The 20,759-nt window shown below is 46.2% G+C and overlaps 1 protein-coding gene across 1 annotated transcript; it reads left to right on the top strand.

Annotated features, from left to right (window-relative positions):
• The first annotated feature begins 17,500 nt into the window (after positions 1-17,500).
• LOC147116005 (G protein-coupled receptor 55-like) lies at positions 17,501-20,212 on the top strand. Its single transcript, XM_085989486.1, has one exon. The coding sequence runs from the start codon at positions 17,884-17,886 to the stop codon at positions 18,880-18,882; it is 999 nt and encodes a 332-aa protein (XP_085845612.1). The 5' UTR covers positions 17,501-17,883; the 3' UTR covers positions 18,883-20,212.
• The last annotated feature ends 547 nt before the right edge of the window (positions 20,213-20,759 follow it).

Below are 20,759 nucleotides of genomic sequence, written 5' to 3'. Positions count from 1 at the left end.
AGTGTAAACAGCTCACTGATCACAGACCCCAATAAACCAGGGTGTAAACAGGTCACTGATCACAGACTCCAATAAACCAGTGTGTAAAAAGCTCACTGATCACAGACCCCAATAAACCAGGGTGTAAACAGCTCACTGATCACAGACCCCAATAAACCAGGGTGTAAACAGCTCACTGACCACAGACCCCAATAAACCAGTGTGTAAACAGCTCACTGATCACAGACCCCAATAAACCAGGGTGTAAACAGCTCACTGATCACAGACCCCAATAAACCAGTGTGTAAACAGCTCACTGATCACAGACCCCAATAAACCAGGGTGTAAACAGCTCACTGATCACAGACCCCAATAAACCAGTGTGTAAACAGTTCACTGATCACAGACCCCAATAAACCAGTGTGTAAACAGCTCATTGATCACAGACCTTAATAAACCAGGGTGTAAACAGCTCACTGATCACAGACCCCAATAAACCAGGTTGTAAACAGCTCACTGATCACAGACCCCAATAAACCAGGGTGTAATCAGCTCACTGACCACAGACCCCAATAAACCAGAGTGTAAACAGCTCACTGATCACAGACCCCAATAAACCATGGTGTAAGCAGCTCACTGATCACAGACCCCAATAAACCTGGGTGTAAACAGCTCACTGATCACAGGCCCCAATAAACCAGAGTGTAAACAGCTCACCGACCACAGACCCCAATAAACCAGGGTGTAAACAGCTCACTGATCACAGACCCCAATAAACCAGGGTGTAAACAGCTCACTGATCACAGACCCCAATAAACCAGTGTGTAAACAGCTCACTGATCACAGACCCCAATAAACCAGGACGTAAGCTGCTCCCTGATCACAGACCCCAATAAACCAGCGTGTAAACAGCTCCCTGATCACAGGCCCCAATAAACCAGAGTGTAAACAGCTCACCGACCACAGACCCCAATAAACCAGGGTGTAAACAGCTCACTGATCACAGACCCCAATAAACCAGGGTGTAAACAGCTCACTGATCACAGACCCCAATAAACCAGTGTGTAAACAGCTCACTGATCACAGACCCCAATAAACAAGGTGTAAACAGCTCACTAATCACAGACCCCAATAAACCAGTGTGTAAACAGCTCACTGATCACGGACCCCAATAAACCAGGGTGTAAAGAGATCACTGATCACAGACCCCAATAAACCAGGGTGTAAACAGCTCACTGATCACAGACCCCAATAAACCAGGGTGTAAACAGCTCACTGATCACAGACCCCAATAAACCAGAGTGTAAACAGCTCACTGATCACAGACCCCAATAAACCAGTGTGTAAACAGCTCACTGATCACAGACCCCAATAAACCAGGGTGTAAACAGCTCACTGATCACAGACCCCAATAAACCAGGGTGTATATAGCTCACTGATCACAGACCCCAATAAACCAGGGTGTGTACAGCTCACTGATCACAGACCCCAATAAACCAGGGTGTAAACAGCTCACTGATCACAGACCTCATAAACCAGGGTGTAAACAGCTCACTGGTCACAGACACCAATAAACCAGTGTGTAAACAGCTCACTGATCACAGACCCCAATTAACCAGTGTGTAAACAGCTCACTGATCACAGGCCCCAATAAACCAGGGTGTAAATAGCTCACTGATCACAGACCCCAATAAACCAGGGTGTAAACAGCTCACTGATCACAGACCTCATAAACCAGGGTGTAAACAGCTCACTGGTCACAGACACCAATAAACCAGTGTGTAAACAGCTCACTGATCACAGACCCCAATTAACCAGTGTGTAAACAGCTCACTGATCACAGGCCCCAATAAACCAGGGTGTAAATAGCTCACTGATCACAGACCCCAATAAACCAGGGTGTAAACAGCTCACTGATCACAGACCCCAATAAACCAGGGTGTAAACAGCTCACTGATCACAGACCCCAATAAACCATGGTGTAAAAAGCTCACTGATCACAGACCCCAATAAACCAGGGTGTAAAAAGCTCACTGATCACAGACCCCAATAAACCAGGGTGTAAACAGCTCACTGATCACAGACCCCAATAAACCATGGTGTAAAAAGCTCACTGATCACAGACCCCAATAAACCAGGGTGTAAAAAGCTCACTGATCACAGACCCCAATACACCACGGTGTAAACAGCTCACTGATCACAGACCTCAATAAACCAGGGTGTAAACAGCTCACTGATCACAGACCCCAATAAACCAGGGTGTAAACAGCTCACTGATCACAGACCCCAATAAACCAGGGTGTAAACAGCTCACTGATCACAGACCCCAATAAACCAGGGTGTAAACAGCTCACTGATCACAGACCCCAATAAACCAGTGTGTAAACAGTTCACTGATCACAGACCCCAATAAACCAGGGTGTAAACAGCTCACTGATCACAGACCCCAATAAACCAGGGTGTAAACAGCTCACTGATCACAGACTCCAATAAACCAGGGTGTAAACAGCTCACTGATCACAGATCCCTCTAAACCAAGGTGTAAACAGCTCACTGATCACAGACCCCAATAAACCAGGGTGTAAACAGCTCACTGATCACAGACCCCAATAAACCAGGGTGTAAACAGCTCACTGATCACAGACCCCAATAAACCAGGGTGTAAACAGCTCACTGATCACAGACCCCAATAAACCAGGGTGTAAACAGCTCACTGATCACAGGCCCCAATAAACCAGTGCGTAAACAGCTAACTGATCATAGACCCCAATAAACAAGGTGAAAACAGCTCACTAATCACAGACCCCAATAAACCAGGGTGTAAATAGCTCACTGATCACAGACCCCAATAAACCAGGGTGTAAACAGTTCACTGATCACAGACCCCAATAAACCAGGGTGTAAACAGCTCACTAATCACAGACCCCAATAAACCAGTGTGTAAACAGCTCACTGATCATAGACCCCAATAAACAAGGTGAAAACAGCTCACTAATCACAGACCCCAATAAACCAGGGTGTAAACAGCTCACTGATCACAGACCCCAATAAACCAGGGTGTAAACAGCTCACTAATCACAGACCCCAATAAACCAGTGTGTAAACAGCTCACTGATCACAGACCCCAATAAACCAGGGTGTAAACAGCTCACTGATCACAGACCCCAATAAACCAGTGTGTAAACAGCTCACTGATCACAGACCCCAATAAACCAGGGTGTAAACAGCTCACTGATCACAGACCCCAATAAACCAGGGTGTATACAGCTCACTGATCACAGACCCCAATAAACCAGGGTGTAAACAGCTCACTGGCCACAGACCCCAATAAACCAGTGTGTAAACAGCTCACTGATCACAGACCTCAATAAACCAGTGTGTAAACAGCTCACTGATCACAGACCCCAATAAACCAGGGTGTAAACAGCTCACTGATCACAGACCCCAATAAACCAGGGTGTAAACAGCTCACTGGCCACAGACCCCAATAAACCAGTGTGTAAACAGCTCACTGATCACAGACCTCAATAAACCAGTGTGTAAACAGCTCACTGATCACAGACCCCAATAAACCAGGGTGTAAACAGCTCACTGTTCACAGACCCCAATAAACCAGGGTGTAAACAGCTCACTGACCACAGACCCCAATAAACCAGGGTGTAAACAGCTCCCTGATCACAGGCCCCAATAAACCAGGACATAAACAGCTCACTGATCACAGACTCCAATAAACCAGGACTTAAGCAGCTCCCTGATCACAGACCCCAATAAACCAGGGCGTTAACAGCTCTCCATGAATAGCTTGGTCTCTGCATTGATTTAAGGAATATAAGGATTGTTTTTGGATTATTGGAACCCAAGTTACTCGACTAACCTGCTAAAGGAATTGCCAGCTTCAATTTTAGCCATTTCAGTTACTCAGAGTCAGCGGGATATTTTTGTCTAACTGTTGTCCAATCATGCTTCCTATTATAGATCTCACGAAGTCTACAAGTGGGTATGTTAATTATCACCAGGAGATAACCTCCAGAGGGAAAAGGAGCACAGAAGCCAAGTCCTACCTTTTTTCTAAGCAATTGTGACATCTGTAGGGGCTGGGCTTTGTTGCCAGACAGTATGCCTTGGCAGGGAAGGCAGGTAGTAATCAGGTCTTCACCATATGTCGATGTCTGAAAGCCGTATTTTATCACACCTCGATGCCTGAATCTTGTACCTTGCATATCTCATTGTCCACTGTAACAGTAAGTAAATCACAGCTATTGAAAAATCATTCTGAACATTGACATCAAGGGCTGTATCGCATTAGTATTGTCAGACCATTCCCCATTCTGATGGCCTGCAACTTAGTCATTTTCTGATCTCTCGCTGAATATCTGGCAATGTCATTACTTTAGGAAGTTCTTTAAATAGATGAAACTAATATGTTATTTGATGATGTTCATAATCCTATTATTTTGTGGGCTTTGATTTGGTAAAGGACGTGGTGAAATGTAATCTGCTGGGTTTATCTTGGGCATGGCTTTAAAATGGTATGGTTGCAGAGTATCTTTCTATATGAGCTGGTAGCTCTAACCTTGCATAGTGGAAAGATGTAGCTGGGTATTATCAACATACATATGAAAGCTTACTCCCTGCTTACATGTAAAGTTACAGAGGGGCAACATGTGATTGAGGAATAGTAAGGAGACAAGGAGGTGACCACATGGGCACTGGAGGAGAAGCCATGGCAGCAGATGTGCTGGCAATGTTGGGATTGGCCAGAAGGAGTCAAGGAAGTAGGGGTGGACCATACGAGGGAAGTGTCACAGAGGAGGAGTTTTGTCAGAGTCAGCAGAGAGATCAAGGAGGACAAGAAGGGCTAATGCATTTGGTCATAGTTACACAAAATGTTGTTGCTAACACTGCCCAGAATGCTCTCAGCGCTCTGAGTGGGATAGAAACTAGACCAATGAGATTTGAACAGAGAGTGGTTGAACGTCGCCTCCATGGGGTAGGCTTCGCCATAAAAAATGAGCTACTTGGACGTCTCAGAGACTCCCCTTGAGGTATAAACGAGTGCCTCATGACTCTTCGGCTCACCCTAGTCCGGAACCAGTGCATTACAATCATCAGAGCATACGCCCCAATTCTGGAAGCCACAGACGAGACCAAAGAGGAATTCTACTCCAGCCTCGAACAAGTCCTGCCCCGAGTCCCAACGGGCGACAAGCTGATCCTCCTTGGCGACTTTAACGCCAGAGTTGGAAAGGACACAGACCTCTGGGGAGGTGTGATTGGCAGAGAGGGCGTAGGGAAAGCCAACTCCAACGGTACCCTCCTCCTGATGAAATGCTTAGAACATGTCGGCGGGAGGCGCGAGCGGGAAGCTTAAAAAGGCTTCAGAGACCCAGGTAAGGCCTCAGACCGTGGGTGTCGGCGGGAGGCGCGAGCGGGAAGCTTAAAAAGGCTTCAGAGACCCAGGTGAGGCCTCAGACCGCAGGTGTCGGCGGGAGGAGCGAGCGGGAAGCTTAAAAAGGCTTCAGAGACCCAGGTGAGGCCTCAGACCGCAGGTGTCGGCGGGAGGAGCGAGCGGGAAGCTTAAAAAGGCTTCAGAGACCCAGGTAAGGCCTCAGACCGCGGGTGTCGGCGGGAGGCGCGAGCGGGAAGCTTAAAAAGGCTTCAGAGACCCAGGTGAGGCCTCAGACCGCAGGTGTCGGTGGGAGGAGCGAGCGGGAAGCTTAAAAAGGCTTCAGAGACCCAGGTAAGGCTTACCAATCTCCAGTCTCCGAAGTCAGAGGGAAGGAGAGAGGTAAAAAGTAATCCAAGTGTGACGTCACCAGAAAGCGGGTAAGTGATTGGTTGGTGAGTATTTCTCTCTTTTTTAAGCTTAAACTCTGTGGTTTATAGTTTCTAAGGTGCGATATTCATCATCTAGAATTGGGGCAGAGGGTATTTAAAAATAATATTAATAAATTTAATTAATTACATAGAATGGGAGATCAGGTGATGTGTTGCTGCTGCAATATGTGGGAGCTGGTGGACACCATTGATGCTCACGGTGATCACATTTGCAGTAAGTATTGGCTGCTCGAGGAATTCCGGCTCCGTGTTGAAGAGCTGGAGTCCAAGCTTCAAACACTGAGACACATCAGGGAGGGGGAGAGTTACCTGGACTCTGTGTATCAGGAGGTAGTCACACCAATTAGATTAATTAATTCAGATGTAGTCCGTGGCCAGGGTCAGGATGGTGTGACTAGAAGTGAGGCAGGTACAGGGATCCAGGAGGTAGTGTTGGAGGAGCCGCAGCCATTGCTCTTGTCCAACAGGTTTGAGGCTCTTACTCCCTGTGAGGATGGGAACAGGGACTGCGGGGAGGATGAGCAACCTGGCCACAGCACCGTGGAGCGGGGGGCCATTCAAGCGGGGGGAGTTAAAAGAAATGTTGTAGTGGTAGGGGATAGTATCGTTAGGGGGATAGATAGAGTTCTTTGCAGCCGAGAGCGAGAGTCCCGAAGGCTGTGTTGCCTGCCCGGTGCCAGGGTTAAGGACATCTCCTCTGGGCTGGAGAGAAACTTGGAGTGGGAGGGGGAGGATCCAGTTGTCGTGGTCCATGTTGGTACCAACGACATAGATAGGACAAGGAAGGAGGCTCTGCTGAGGGAGTTTGAGCAGCTAGGGGTCAAATTAAAAAGCAGAACCATAAGGGTAATAATCTCTGGATTACTACCTGAGCCACGTGCAAATTTGGCTAGGGTAAATAAAATTAGAGAGTTAAATGCGTGGCTCAAAGACTGGTGTGGGAGAAATGGGTTTTGCTTCCTGGGACACTGGCATCAGTACTGGGATGGGAGAGAGCTGTTCTGTTGGGACGGACTTCACTTGGCCAGTGCTGGGACTAGAATCCTGGCGAATCGAATAGCTAGGGCTGTAGAGAGGGCTTTAAACTAATTAGTGGGGGGGAGGTTTTAAGAGAGTGAAAAATAAAAATGACAGCGGAGAAGGCAATAGAGCAAGGTAGCAGTAGGGGAATTAAAAACCAGAGCGTGTCAGGAAGGGACAGAATGTATAATGATAAAGGTAAAGTAGTAAAAGGGGTAAAAGTAGGAATAAATTGTCAGAAAACATATTTGAAAGTTCTTTATCTGAATGCACGCAGCATTCGTAACAAAATTGACGAGTTGGCGGTGCAAATAACTACACATGGGTATGATCTGGTGGCCATTACGGAAACATGGCTGCAAGATAATCATGAATGGGAACTAAACATACAAGGGTATTTGACAATTAGAAAGGACAGACAGGAAGGAAAGGGAGGTGGGGTTGCTATGTTAATCAAGGATGGAATCACTGCAATAGTCAGAAATGATATTGGGTCAAAGGATCAGGATAGTGAAACAGTTTGGGTGGAGATAAGGAATAATAAGGGGAAAAAGTCACTAGTGGGCGTCGTCTATAGGCCTCCTAACAGTTGCAACTCTGTTGGTCGGAGTATAAATCAGGAAATAGTTGGGGCTTGTAATAAGGGAACAGCTATAATCATGGGGGATTTTAACTTTCATATTGACTGGAATAATCAAATTGGGCATGGCAGCATTGAGGAAGAGTTCATAGAATGTATTAGGGACGGGTTCCTTGAGCAGTATGTAACTGAACCAACCAGGGGGCAGGCAATCTTAGATCTGATCCTGTGTAATGAGACAGGATTAATAAAAAATGTCCTAGTAAAGGATCCCCTTGGAATGAGTGACCATAATATGGTTGAATTCCAAATTCAGTTTGAGGGTGAGAGAGTTGGATCTCAAACCAGCGCACTGAGCTTAAATAAAGGAGACTATGAAGGTATGAGAGTAGAATTGACTAAAGTGGACTGGGAAAACAGATTAAAGTGTAAGATGGTACAAGAGCAGTGGTCTACATTCAAGGAGATATTTCACATCTTTCAAGATAAATATATTCCACTGAGGAAAAAGGGGAGTAAAAGAAAAGACAGCCATCCGTGGCTTAGTAAAGTAATAAAGGATAGTATTCGACTGAAAACAAGGGCATATAAATTAGCCAAATCTAGTGGGAGGATAGAAGATTGGGAAGCATTTAAAAGCCAGCAAACAATAACTAAAAGATTAATTAAGAAAGGGAAGATAGATTATGAAAGTAAACTAGCAAAAAATATAATAACAGATAGCAAGAGTTTCTACAGCTATATAAAAAGAAAAAGGGTGGCTAAAGTGAACTTTGGTCCCTTAGAGGATGGGACTGGGAAACTAATGGTGGGGAACATGGAGATGGCAAAGACGCTGAACAAATATTTTGTATCAGTCTTTACAGTAGAGGACACTAAAAATATCCCAACACTGGACAAACAGGGGGCAATGCGGGGGGAGGAGCTAAACACGACTAAAATCACTAAGGAGATGGTACTCAGTAAAATAATGGGACTTAAGGCGGATAAATCCCCCGGACCTGATGGCCTACATTCTAGGGTCTTGAGAGAAGTGGCGGTAGGGATTGTGGATGCATTGGTGATCATTTTCCAGAACTCCCTGGACTCAGGAAAGGTCCCGGCAGATTGGAAAACTGCTAATGTAACACCCTTATTTAAGAAGGGAAGTAGACAAAAAGCTGGAAACTATAGACCAGTTAGCCTAACATCTGTGGTTGGCAAAATGTTGGAGTCCATTATTAAGTAAACAGTAACAGAGCATTTGGATAAACATAATTTAATAGGACAGAGTCAGCATGGTTTTACAAAGGGGAAGTCATGTTTGACAAATTTACTTGAATTCTTTGAGGATGTAACATACAGGGTGGATAAAGGGGAACCAGTGGATGTAGTGTATTTGGACTTCCAAAAGGCATTTGACAAGGTTCCACACAAAAGATTACTGATCAAGATAAAAAATCACGGGATTGGGGGTAATATACTGGCATGGGTGGAAGATTGGCTATCTAACAGAAAACAAAGAGTTGGGATAAATGGTTCATTCTTGGGCTGGCAATCAGTAACTAGTGGTGTTCCGCAGGGGTCTTTACAATCTATATTAACGATTTGGAGGAAGGGAACGAGTGCAACATATCCAAGTTTGCCGACGATACAAAGATGGGAGGGAAAGCAGTGAGTGAGGAGGACATAAAAAACCTGCAAAAGGACATAGACAGGCTAAGTGAGTGGGCAGAGATTTGGCAGATGCAATATAATGTTGGAAAGTGTGAGGTTATGCACTTTGGCAGAAAAAATCAAAGAGCAAGTTATTTTTATCTAAATGGAGAGAAACTGCAAAGTGCTACAGTACAAAGGGATCTGGGGGTCCTGGTGCATGAAACACAAAAAGTTAGTATGCAGGTGCAGCAGGTGATCAGGAAGGCCAATGGAATCTTGGCTTTTATTGCAAGGGGGATGGAGTATAAAAACAGGGAAGTCTTGCTGCAGTTATACAGGGTACTGGTGAGGCCACACCTGGAATACTGCGTGCAGTTTTGGTTTCCATATTTAAGAAAAGATATACTTGCTCTCGAGTTGGTTCAGAGAAGGTTCACTCGGTTGATTCCAGAGATGAGGGGGTTGACGTATGAGGAAAGGTTGAGTAAGTTGGGACTCTACTCATTGGAGTTCAGAAGAATGAGAGGCGATCTTATCGAAACATATAAGATTGTGAGGTGGCTTGATCGGGTGGATGCGGTGAGGATGTTTCCACTGATGGGTGAGACTAGAACTAGGGGGCATAATCTTAGAATAAGGGGCTGCCCTTTCAAAACTGAGATGAGGAGAAACTTCTTCACTCAGAGGGTAATAAATCTATGGAATTTGCTACCCCAGAGAGCTGTGGAAGCTGCAACATTAAATAAATTTAAAATGGAGATAGACATTTTCCTAGCAGATAAGGGAATTAGGGGTTACGGGGAGAGGGCAGGGAAGTGGACGTGAGTCTAGATTCAGATCAGCCATGATCCTATTGAATGGCGGAGCAGGCCCGAGGGGCCGTATGGCCTACTCCTGCTCCTACTTCTTATGTTCTTATGTTCTTATGTTCTTATAACCAACACCTTGTTCCGTCAGAGAGACAAGTACAAGGCTTCATGGCAGCACCCTCGCTCCAAGCACGGGCATCTGCTTGAATATGTCATCGTCCGAGCGAGGGACTGCAAGGATGTCCGCATCACCCGCGCCATGACAGGAGCTGACGACTGCTGGACAGACCACCGCCTAATCTGCTCTGTCATCTCCATCAATGTAGCCCCAAAACAGCGGCGGCAACAGAAACAATGCCGCAGGAAAATCAACGCTGGAGCACTCAAAGGCCCCGCTAAGAAAGCCCTATTCAGCCTGTGCCTCACACCAACCTGACGACTGCCAGTGATGCAGAGACACAGAGGGTAGGAATTTAACTCAGGAGTCAGGTTGGAGGCGGGACTACAACTTTCGGGGTTGTAGTCCCGCCTCCATCGAGATGCGGCCAATCCACGTAATTTTAACTTGATTGACCTTGTTGAGCCCACCCAGCGGGCTCAGCAGGCCAATTAAGGGCCACCCGGCAACAGGTGACGTCACAGACTGAAATTTCATCTGTCAAGAGATTTTGACAGATGAAATATCAGCATTTGACAGCTGTTTGAAGCTGTCAAACACTGACAGTCTTACTTCTAACCTGAGTCCTTCTCCACAGACTCAGTTAGAAATCTCTCCTGCACAGAAAGCTGCAGGCTGTCACTTTTGATAGTTCGCAGCCATTCTGCTTTCTGTGCCGGTGAGATGAGGGACTCCCGAGACCTAAAGGAAGGAAGGCTGAAAAGGTAAGAAAAGGTAATTTACATTCCTTTAATCACTTTAGACACACCAAACACACTTACCTTTGCACTCATGCACACATCACTCACCTGAACACCGACATCTCGACCCCTCCAAGTCGTTCAACCTGACGGCCCGCCTCCTCTAACTTGGCTTGGTTTGGAGCCGTCTGGAATCCCACACTTCAACCTTCAAAATAGGGATTAGGCTAAAAACTGCCTGTTAACTACCTGTTAACAGGCAGTTAATTGGCACTAATCCCTTCCCGCCAACTACCTATTAACAGGCAGTTAATTGGCACTAATCCCTTCCCGCCTCGGGTAGGCGGGTCCCAGTGCGGGGCGGGTACCCGCCTCCTTTGAAACTGGCATGGAGGTGGGTTTGGGTGCAGGATGGGGTTGTGACCCCTAATTTCGGGATTTTAACCCGCCACACGCCTCCAATCCCGACTCCACGGCACAATGAAAATCCTGCCTAGAGTGTTCACAGCGCCTGGTCTGCACTCAAGGCCTCCATAATCAGCACCTGTGAAGAGACGCTCGGTCACTCGACCAGGAAACACCGAGACTGGTTCGACGAGAACGACCAGGAGATCCAGGAGCTAATAAATCACAAGCGCAAGGCATTCCTGATCTGGAAACAGCAACAGAACTCGAGAGCAAGAAAGCAGCTCTACAGAGGCCTGAAGGCCGAGGTCCAACAAAAAGCTCGCGACCTAAAGAACAGATGGTGGGTGGAGAAAGCGCAGGAGATCCAGCAGCTAGCCGACAACCACGACATGCGTGGATTCTTTAGCGCAGTCAAGACCACCTACAGCCCAAGCACCCAAGGTCCTACCCCACTGCGGGCCAAGAACAGAGAGGTACTCATCAAGGATAGGGAGGCAGTCAGTGCCTGCTGGAAGGAGCACTTTGAAGATCTCCTTAACCGAGACTTTGTCTTCGATGCAAGTGTCCTCAACTCCATCCCGCAGCATGCTACCCACCACCACCTCAGCACAACCCCAGCCCGGCATGAATTTGAAAAGGCCATCCGACAACTTAAGAACAACAAGGCCGCAGGAGCAGATAGACTTCCTGCCGAGGCACTAAAGCATGGTGGAGAAGCACTATTGACGCGAATTCATGAACGCATTTTTCTTATCTGGAATGAGGAGAACATGACAGGGGATCTCAGAGACGCCGTAATTGTGACCATCTTCAAGAAAGGTGACAAGTCCGATTGCGGTAATTACAGAGGAGTTTCCCTGCTGTCTGCCACAGGGAAAGTCATCGCAAGAATCCTCCTCAATCGCCTTCTCCCAGTGGCTGAAGAGCTTCTCCCAGAGTCGCAATGCGGATTCCAGCCACTAAGGGGCACAATGGACATGATCTTCACCGCGTGTCAACTACAAGAGAAATGCAGGGAAGAGCACCAACCGCTGTACATGGCCTTCTTTGACCTCACAAAGGCCTCTTCAAATTCGGCTGCCCTCAAAAGTTTGTCACCATCCTCCGCCTGCTTCATGACAACATGCAAGCCATGATCCTGACCAACGGTTCCACCACAGATCCAATTGACGTACGGACTGGGGTCACGCAAGGCTGTGTCATCGCACCAAGGCTCATCTCGATCTTCCTTGCTGCAATGCTCCATCTCACCCTCAGTAAGCTCCCCACTGGAGTGGAGCTAATTTACAGAACAAATGGGAAACTGTTCAAGCTCCGTCGCCTTCAGTCCAGATCCAAGGTCGTCCCATCCTCTGTTGTCAAATTACAGTATGCAGACGACGCTTGCGTCTGCGCTCACTTGGAGGTCGAACTCCAAACCATCGTCAACACCTTCACTGAAGTATATGAGAGCATGGGCCTTACACTAAACATCCGTAAGACAAAGGTCCTCTACCAACATGCCACTGCCACACAGTACTGCCCCCCGATTATCAAAATCCACGAGAAAGCCTTGGACAACGTGGACCACTTTCCATACCTTGGGAACCTACTGTCAACAAGGGCAGACGTCGATAACGAAGTCTAACACCGCCTTCAGTGTGCCAGTGCAGCCTTCGGTTGCCTGAGGAAGAGAATGTTTGAAGACCAGGACCTCAAACCCAGCACCAAGATCATGGTCTACAGAGCAGTAGTGATACCCGCCCCCCTGTATGCCTCAGAGACATGGACCATGTACAGCAGGCACCTCAAAACACTGGAGAGGTACCACCAACGCTGCCTCTGCAAGATCCTGCAAATCCATTGGCAGGATAGGCACACCAATGTCAGTGTTCTCGCTCAGGCCAACATTCCCAGCATCGAAGCTTTGACCACACTCGATCAGCTCCGATGGACGGGTCACATCGTCCGCATACCCGATACGAGACTCCCAAAACAAGCACTCTTCTCGGAGCTCCGACACGGCAAGAAAGCCCCAGGTGGGCAGAGGAAGCGCTTCAAGGACACCCTCAAAGCCTCCTTGAAAAAGTGCAACATCCCCACCGATACCTGGGAATCCCTGGACCAAGACTGCACAATGTGGAGGAGAAGCATCCGGGAAGGCGCCGAACACCTCGAGTTTCTTTGCCGGGAGCAAGCGGAAGCCAAGCGCAAGCAGCGCAAGGAGCACACGTCAACCCAAGCACCCACCCACCCGCCCCTTCAACCACCGTCTGCTCCACCTGTGACAGAGACTGTAGGTCCCACATTGGACTCATCAGTCATCTGAGAACTCATTTTTAATGTGAAAGCAAGACATCCTTGGGTCGGAGGGACTGCCTAAGAAGAGAAGAAAAAGGTGGGAAGGTGTGCAGGGAGTTGGGTGTTGATGACTTTCCAAAACTTTAGAAAGAGAAGGTTCAAAATGGGGTGCTAGATAGAGTGGATGGAATAGTTGAGGTTAGGCTTTTTAGAGCAGAGAGATTATGGCAGCTTTGAAATGGGAGGAACAGCACCTCAGGTGATGGAAGAGTTGGTGATGTCAGCAAGAATTGGGCTAAGGAGGGTAATTGAGTACTCAGGAGCTGAGCTCAGAGAGAGTCAAAGGAACAGGAGATGAGTCTCATGGAAGACCTACATCTGGTCTTCATTCGGAATTCCTAATAAATATTCCATATCTATAACTCCCTATCCGTAACTCTGTATCCATAACTCCCCAGCCATAACTCCCCAACTATAACTTCCCATCTCCAGCAATTCAGCAGTGTATTTATAAAGCCAAGGATCCTGTATGCTTTTTTAACAGCCTTATCAACTCATCCTGCCACCTTCAAAGACTTGTCTATGTAAACCTCCAGGTCTCTCTGTTTCTGCACCTCCTTTAAAATTGTGCCATTTAGTTTATATTGCCGCTCCTCAGTTTTCCTTCCAAAATGTATCATTTCACACTTCTCTGCATTAAATTTCATCTGCCACATGTCTGCCCATTTCACCAGTCTGTCTCTGTCCTCCTGAAGTCTATTGCTATCCTCCCCACTGTTTACTACATTTCCAAGGCAGCAGGCGCATGGGAACACCACCACCTCCAAGTTCCCCTCCAAGTCACACACCATCCTGACTTGGAAGTATATCGCCGATCCTTCATCGTCGCTGGGTCAAAATCCTGGAACTCCCTCCCTAACAGCACTGTGGGAGTACCTTCACCACACGGACTGCAGCGGTTCAAGAAGGTGGCTCACCGCCACCTTCTCGAGGGCAACTAGGGATGGGCAATAAATGCTGGCCTTGCCAGTGACACCCACATCCCTTGAATGAATTTTAAAAAAGTTTTATGTCATCCACAAAATTTGAAATTATGCCCTGTATACCCAAGTCCAGGTCATTAATATATATCAAAAAGAGGAGTGGTCCTCTACATCACTGTATACTCTTGTCTGAAAACCATCCAATCAGCAGTACTCTCTGCTTTCTGTCCATCAGCCAATTTCATATCCACACTGCCACTGTCCCTTTAATCCTGTGGGCTTCAATTTTGCTAACAAGACTATTATGTGGTACTTTATCAAATGCCTTTTGAAAGTTCATATAAACAACTTCAACTGCACTACCTTCATTAACCCTTTCCCTTATTTCATTGAAGAACTCAAACAAGTTAGTCAGACACCATTTGCCTTTAACAAATCATTTTCATTTATTAACCCATGTTTTTCCCTGTGACAGTTAATTTTGTTCCGGATTAATAGTCTCTGGAGGTTTCCTACTACCGACGTTAGTCTGATTGGTCTGTATATACCAGGTTTATCCCTCTCCTGCTTTTGGAACAGGGGTGTAACATTTGTAATCCTTCAGTCCCCTGGCACCACCCCTTTACATTCTTTCCCCCCCCCAGTCTATATTAGGATAATAGAAGTCCCCAATTATTACTACTCTAGTTTTTTATCTTTCTACAATTTGCTTGCATTTATGAGATCATTTAATTTGCATGTTTATTTACAAAGCTATTCACAAAATTGGTAAAACTCCTGTTTCAACTATATTCTGTTTCTCCAAATAACCAGAAATCAGTGATTTTTGGTTTCACTGCCTGCACATCGTATCACTGAACAGGGTAGATCCTGGGTAGATCTCCCATGTAGGCTGCTTGAGCTCGATGCCCTGGTAAGATTCCTTACCTTCACTGCCAATCTGCTGTTCTGGTGTTTGCAGTTCCCTTTCTGGGGATCAATCTGAACAGGAGTCAGGCTTAAGCTGGGTTTATTTAGTGTGGTGTTTTGTATTCCTTCTGTTCAGTGCCTGTCACAGATTGCTGCTGGTTTCACTGTCTAGCTGGGCACGATATTCTCAGAACGCTCTTTCATTTTCAAAAAGCTGTTATGACTCTTTAACACCCATATGCAGCCAACCTTTAACCACTGCACTTTTCTCAGTCACGCCAGGAATATTTACAGCCCAGCAGGTCCTGAGCTGGGTAGGAGAGTTAAAAAAAAGGGCACAGAGCAGGGGCGGGCAGAGGGTTAAGCATGAGATCAGGATCACTCCAAAATGGACGTGAAGTGCCATGCCAGGCAGAAGGGAGAATGGCAGAGATCACTACGTGAAAAGGAGCATAAATCAGAAATCATCTAAACAAGACTGGAGCCGGGGAGTTGCAGGGCCAATGGGAGGTGAGTTTTGCTGACTTGTGAAAAATATTTTTCTGGCAAAAAGAGCCTGGGGAGAGGGGCAATGGGCATAGGATGTGGTTAAAATTTCTAGTGTTGTCAAGCGTTTTAGATGACATACCGATATTGCTACAAGGGTGGCCGAGGTATACTCATTCACTTTACAGCAAGCCTACCATTGACTGTAAGTACACCTATGTATTTAGAAATAATTTTAATGAAGTGGAATTATGTACTTGTAGGTGTTTTAGAAGTTTGCTTGACACACTGATGGTTTTGCATTGCGAGTCTCTCTCATCCCCATTTGCAGTGAGGTGCAAAGATTCTTCAAGATGATTTGACTACTAGGAGCAGAAGTTGCTAGAGAAAATGCGTGCACAATACTTATAAAATATATTTGATATGATAATAATACACGCATATATACACACAAGTGGCAACCTCGCTTTTAGAATTTGCAGATAGAGACATTTTCACAAGGCACTCAACAGAAATAGATTTAACTCGATCATGAATGCAGTAAAACCGCAACTAATTCAACAATCTGAAATGGTCGATTTACAGGGAAGGCCGGGTTGGAGACATGGTCGTGTTGGAGAAGTGGTCAGATTGTGGTCAAATGAAAAGAAAATTATTCTTGAAGTTACATGTTTAAATTGATTATCTCAACTATGTAATGTGCAGCCATGTAAGTTACACAATTTGCAGCGTAGAAATCATACAAAAAGTATAATTAAAAACCAAGTTCAAAACAACACCCTTTTATGTCATAAAATCTATCAGGAATCCGTTGCTCACTGACGTGGGTCTTCTCGCCCCGACTGTTCTTCTGGATCCTGTACTCAAAAACAAGTTAACTTTCCATCCACAAGAGTTGGCTCAGTTGCTGCGGCCTTGAATTTCAGGTCGGTTTGAACATTAGATTGGCTGATGTTAAATTCTTTGCCTAATGATCTCCGACTTTTGCCAGTTCTCTATGCTGCCATTTCCACTCTGCCCCGTAGGTTTCGTTCGGTTGATCACTCAGAAGACATCCTGTCCTTGTTGCTATACAGAATGAAATGAATTCTTAATTTATTATTTATCATGGAGGACACAGGTGCCGCTGAAAACTGAGTATCTAATTGACGGATTGCTTGAAGCAATCTATTAGCCATCATTGAAACAATAGGGTGAGGGTGGGGGGGCTGGAGGACAATCGAGATTGGGATGGCCAACTTGCAGGGGCAAAGAAATGAAGCGTGGAACCAAAATAGGCAAAGTTGGCTTTCTGAACAGAGGAACTGGCGAGTTAGTTGAATGCAATTTATACAAATAACATTGATTTCTGACCAGGTCTTTTAAAAGTGGTTGGTTCAGGGGCTATTTCAGCATTTGAAAATATCCGTATGTAAAGCATTGAGCTGCACCTCGCAGTTCAGAACCTTTACAAATGTTAAAAGTTTAAAGGAACTGCAGATCTGTAATCAGCGGCAAGTTAGGTATGGTAGGTCTTGTGAATAATGTTTGAGATAGAATCATGGAATCATACAGCACAGAAGGAGGCCACTCAGCCCACTGTGTCTGTGCTGGCTCTTTGAGCTACTCAATTACTCCCCTGCTTTTTCCCCATAGCCCTGTAAATGTTTTATTTTTCACGTATATATTCCCTTTTGAAATTTAGTACTGAGCCTGCTTCCGCCACCCTTTCAGGCAATGCATTCCAGCTCACAACAACACGAGATGCGAGAGAGATAGAACAAAGGTTAGAAGAGATTGTCGCTGATGCTATTGTACGACTGCTTAACAAACTCATCCCAAACGCCTCTCTCTCTGCTATTTTCATAAAGACGCTCACCTGTTTATTTTTAGCACCTCTGTTAAAAAAGCAGAGGGATAAATTTCACACAAGCGCATTAAGGAGGTAACTTTAGGAGTCTGTGCTGCCTGAATTTCCAAATGTGTGACTGGTGGATTAAGCTCCCTGCCGGCAGTGAGGACTCATAAATGTATCACTCCTGTCTTTGTGCAGTAACATCATCGGCCGCGATTTCTACCTTTGCGTGATTTAAAGAAAGTGACTGGGCTCTAAGGCATGCTTCCCCTTTGCAGGATTAACCAGGCCATGGACCCGGGCCACCACAGCAATTCTAGCTCATGTGAGATTAACACGAGTGAGGAGGTGAACACTATGCAGCTGGTGATCTACATCCCCACCTTCGTCCTGGGGCTTCCCTTCAACCTGCTGGCCCTCTGCATGTTTTGCTGCAAGATCAAGAGATGGACCGAATCCACCATTTACATGAGCAACCTTGCCCTGGCGGACATCCTGCTGCTGTTCTCCCTTCCTTTCAAGATGCTCAACCAGGATGGGGTCTGGCCCTTCGGCATGGCCTTCTGCTCCTTCGTAGAGTCCCTCTACTTTGTCAACATGTACGCCAGCATCTTCATCATCACCTCCATCAGCATCGATCGTTACCTCGCCATCATCCACCCTTTGAAGGCGAGGGCTTTCCGATCCCCCCAGAACACTGTGGTAGTCTGCCTCGCCATCTGGGTCTTTGTCTGGGTGGGGAGCATCCCCATCTACGGGTTCCATGACAGCCCGGACTCCAGTAACTCCAGCATCAACAACATCGCCTGTTTCCATGGGTTCTCTGATAACTCGTGGAACCCAGGCCTGGTTGCCTTCTTGGAGCTGGTGGGCTTTGTGATCCCGATGGCTATTATGGTCTTTTGTTCGGTCCGAATCATCAGGAAACTTCTGCAGAGACAAAGTGAGACCCCCGGAAACAGCCAGGCCTGCATCAGAATCATCACGGCCAATCTGGCAATCTTCATCTGTTCATTTGCGCCCACCCATCTTGGCATCTTCCTTCAATTTTTAGTGAGGCAGGACATCATTGGCAAAAATTACTGTTCAACGCAAAGGGGCATCAGTTTATTCATTCAGGGCGCCATGTGTTTAGCCAATGTCAACTGTTGCCTGGACGCCATTTGCTACTATTTTGTCGCGAAGGAATTCCGGGACCAGGGCTCACGCACCAAAAGATCCTTGGCTTCCATTTTCTCAGTCAATGATGTGAGTATTTAACCAGATTCAGAGCTGCTTTTGCGCACTTACCGTGAAGTCTGTGCCACGTCTTCCTCTTACGCACTCTGCCCTTGATAATTCAGTAGGCTGCACTCTCGTCAACACCGTGGTTTATTTATCATACACCCCAGACTATTTCTTCAGTGCTTTCTCTATAGGAAGAACGGACATTCATACAGTGCCTTTCACGATCTCAGAACGTCCCAAAACACTTTACAGCTAATTTAGTACTTTTAATGTGTAGTCACTGTTGTAATGTAAGACAGCAAGGTCCCACAAACAGCAATGTGATAATGAATAGATAACCTGTTTCAGTGATGTTGGTTGAAGGATAAATATTGGGCAGGACACTGGGAGAACTCCCCTGCTCTTTTTCGACGGTACCATGGGATCTTTTACGTCCTGAAAGGGCAGATAGTTTAATGCCTCAACTGAAAGACGGCACCTCCAACAGCACAGCACTCCTTCAGTAATGCACTGGAGTGTCAGCCTAGATTTTGTGCTCAAGTCTCTGGAGTGAGCTTAAACCCACGACATTCTGAGACAAGAGTGCTACCAGTGAGCCATGGCTGACACGCCACAGCACCTGCCCCAACCCTACAGATCGCGAACCCTCAGATCCCTAACCTGACAGATTCTTAGAAGGTTCAGTATTTATTCCGCATAGTCCCTGACTGCAGGTGCAATATTTTTCGGGGTGGCGGGGGGGGGTGGTGTTGGTGAGTGGGAGTATGAATTTTGTGACATGGTCTCTTTAAGGATAGTACTGGGGACTGTGAGTGATATGTTCCATGTGGTCATAGCTTCCCTTGTCTGTCAGTGCTGTGACTGTCTTTGTCAGATATTGAGTGAACAAAACCATAATGCATTAAAGATCATATTGTGTCTCAGTGTTCGGCAACCCTTGCGATAGCAAACTCAAAACATGAGCACCAACTTCAGTCAGAGACAGTCACAGGCAATTGTGTGCGTGGATTCACGCTTTCGCTCGACAAGGGCAACAGACAAACCAAAAAGGAAGTATGTTCATCCCAATCCACATCTTGTAGTAAGAGTCACAAGTGTTGTCTTAAATGTGTTCCAATCTGTTCCAACTCATGTTGCTGATTTTATAAAGTTCCCTTCTACCTCTCTATGGGTCGATTTTTCCTTTTACAGTTTTAAATCTCCACCAACTCCTTCACTTTCTTTCCACTTCAAATGTTTCAGTCTCCTGTACCTTGATGGTTGGCTCTTTGAACATTCGCGGGGCAGCATTTAATGTTTGTAGGAAACTCCTTTGGCTCCTTCCCAACTGAGTCGTTAAACTGTTTACGTTAAATAGACAGAATCTTCTATTAAAATAGGAGGCCGAGGAATGCCAAGTGTTAATGCTCTTAGCCCAATATTCGAAGAGCCTGTTTTCAAGGTACTCGAGTTTTTTACAGCCGCCTCAGTGGACACAAACACTCCTCAGTGTGATCCTGGGCCATACAGATTGGGAAGGTCCCAGGTTCAATGCTCAGTATTTGCAAAATCATTTGATCTCAGCAGAAGCGCTGATGGGGGAACCACAATTGGTGTCTCCACCCCTAGACTAGCGAAATGAAAAATAAGCTTGGGTTCCTGATTCTTGTTGGAGTTGTGTGTGCCTGTGTGTTTATATTTGTACACGTGTGTGTTTGTGCATGTGTTTGCTGACTTTGTGTGTGTGTATTTATGTGTGTTCATGCCTCTGCATGCATGCATGTGTGTTTGAGCATTTGTGTGTGTGTGTATTTGTGCATGTGTGTATTTGTGTGTGTGTGTTTGTGTGTGTGTTTGTGCCTGTGTGAATGTGTATTTGTGTGTGTGTGTGTGTGTGTGTATTTGTGTGTGTGAGAGTGTGTATTTGTGTG

The sequence above is a fragment of the Somniosus microcephalus genome, chromosome 6, assembly GCF_052327205.1.
Source record: "Somniosus microcephalus isolate GS21.2 chromosome 6, FLI_Smic_1.0, whole genome shotgun sequence".
In the NCBI taxonomy this organism is placed as follows: Eukaryota; Metazoa; Chordata; class Chondrichthyes; order Squaliformes; family Somniosidae; genus Somniosus; species Somniosus microcephalus.
This window is presented reverse-complemented; position numbering and strand designations above follow the sequence as displayed.

What these genes read in the sequence shown, in the direction of transcription:
- LOC147116005 (XM_085989486.1), top strand. Translation starts at nt 17,884, where the DNA reads ATGCTTCCCCTTTGCAGGATTAACCAGGCCATGGACCCGGGCCACCAC.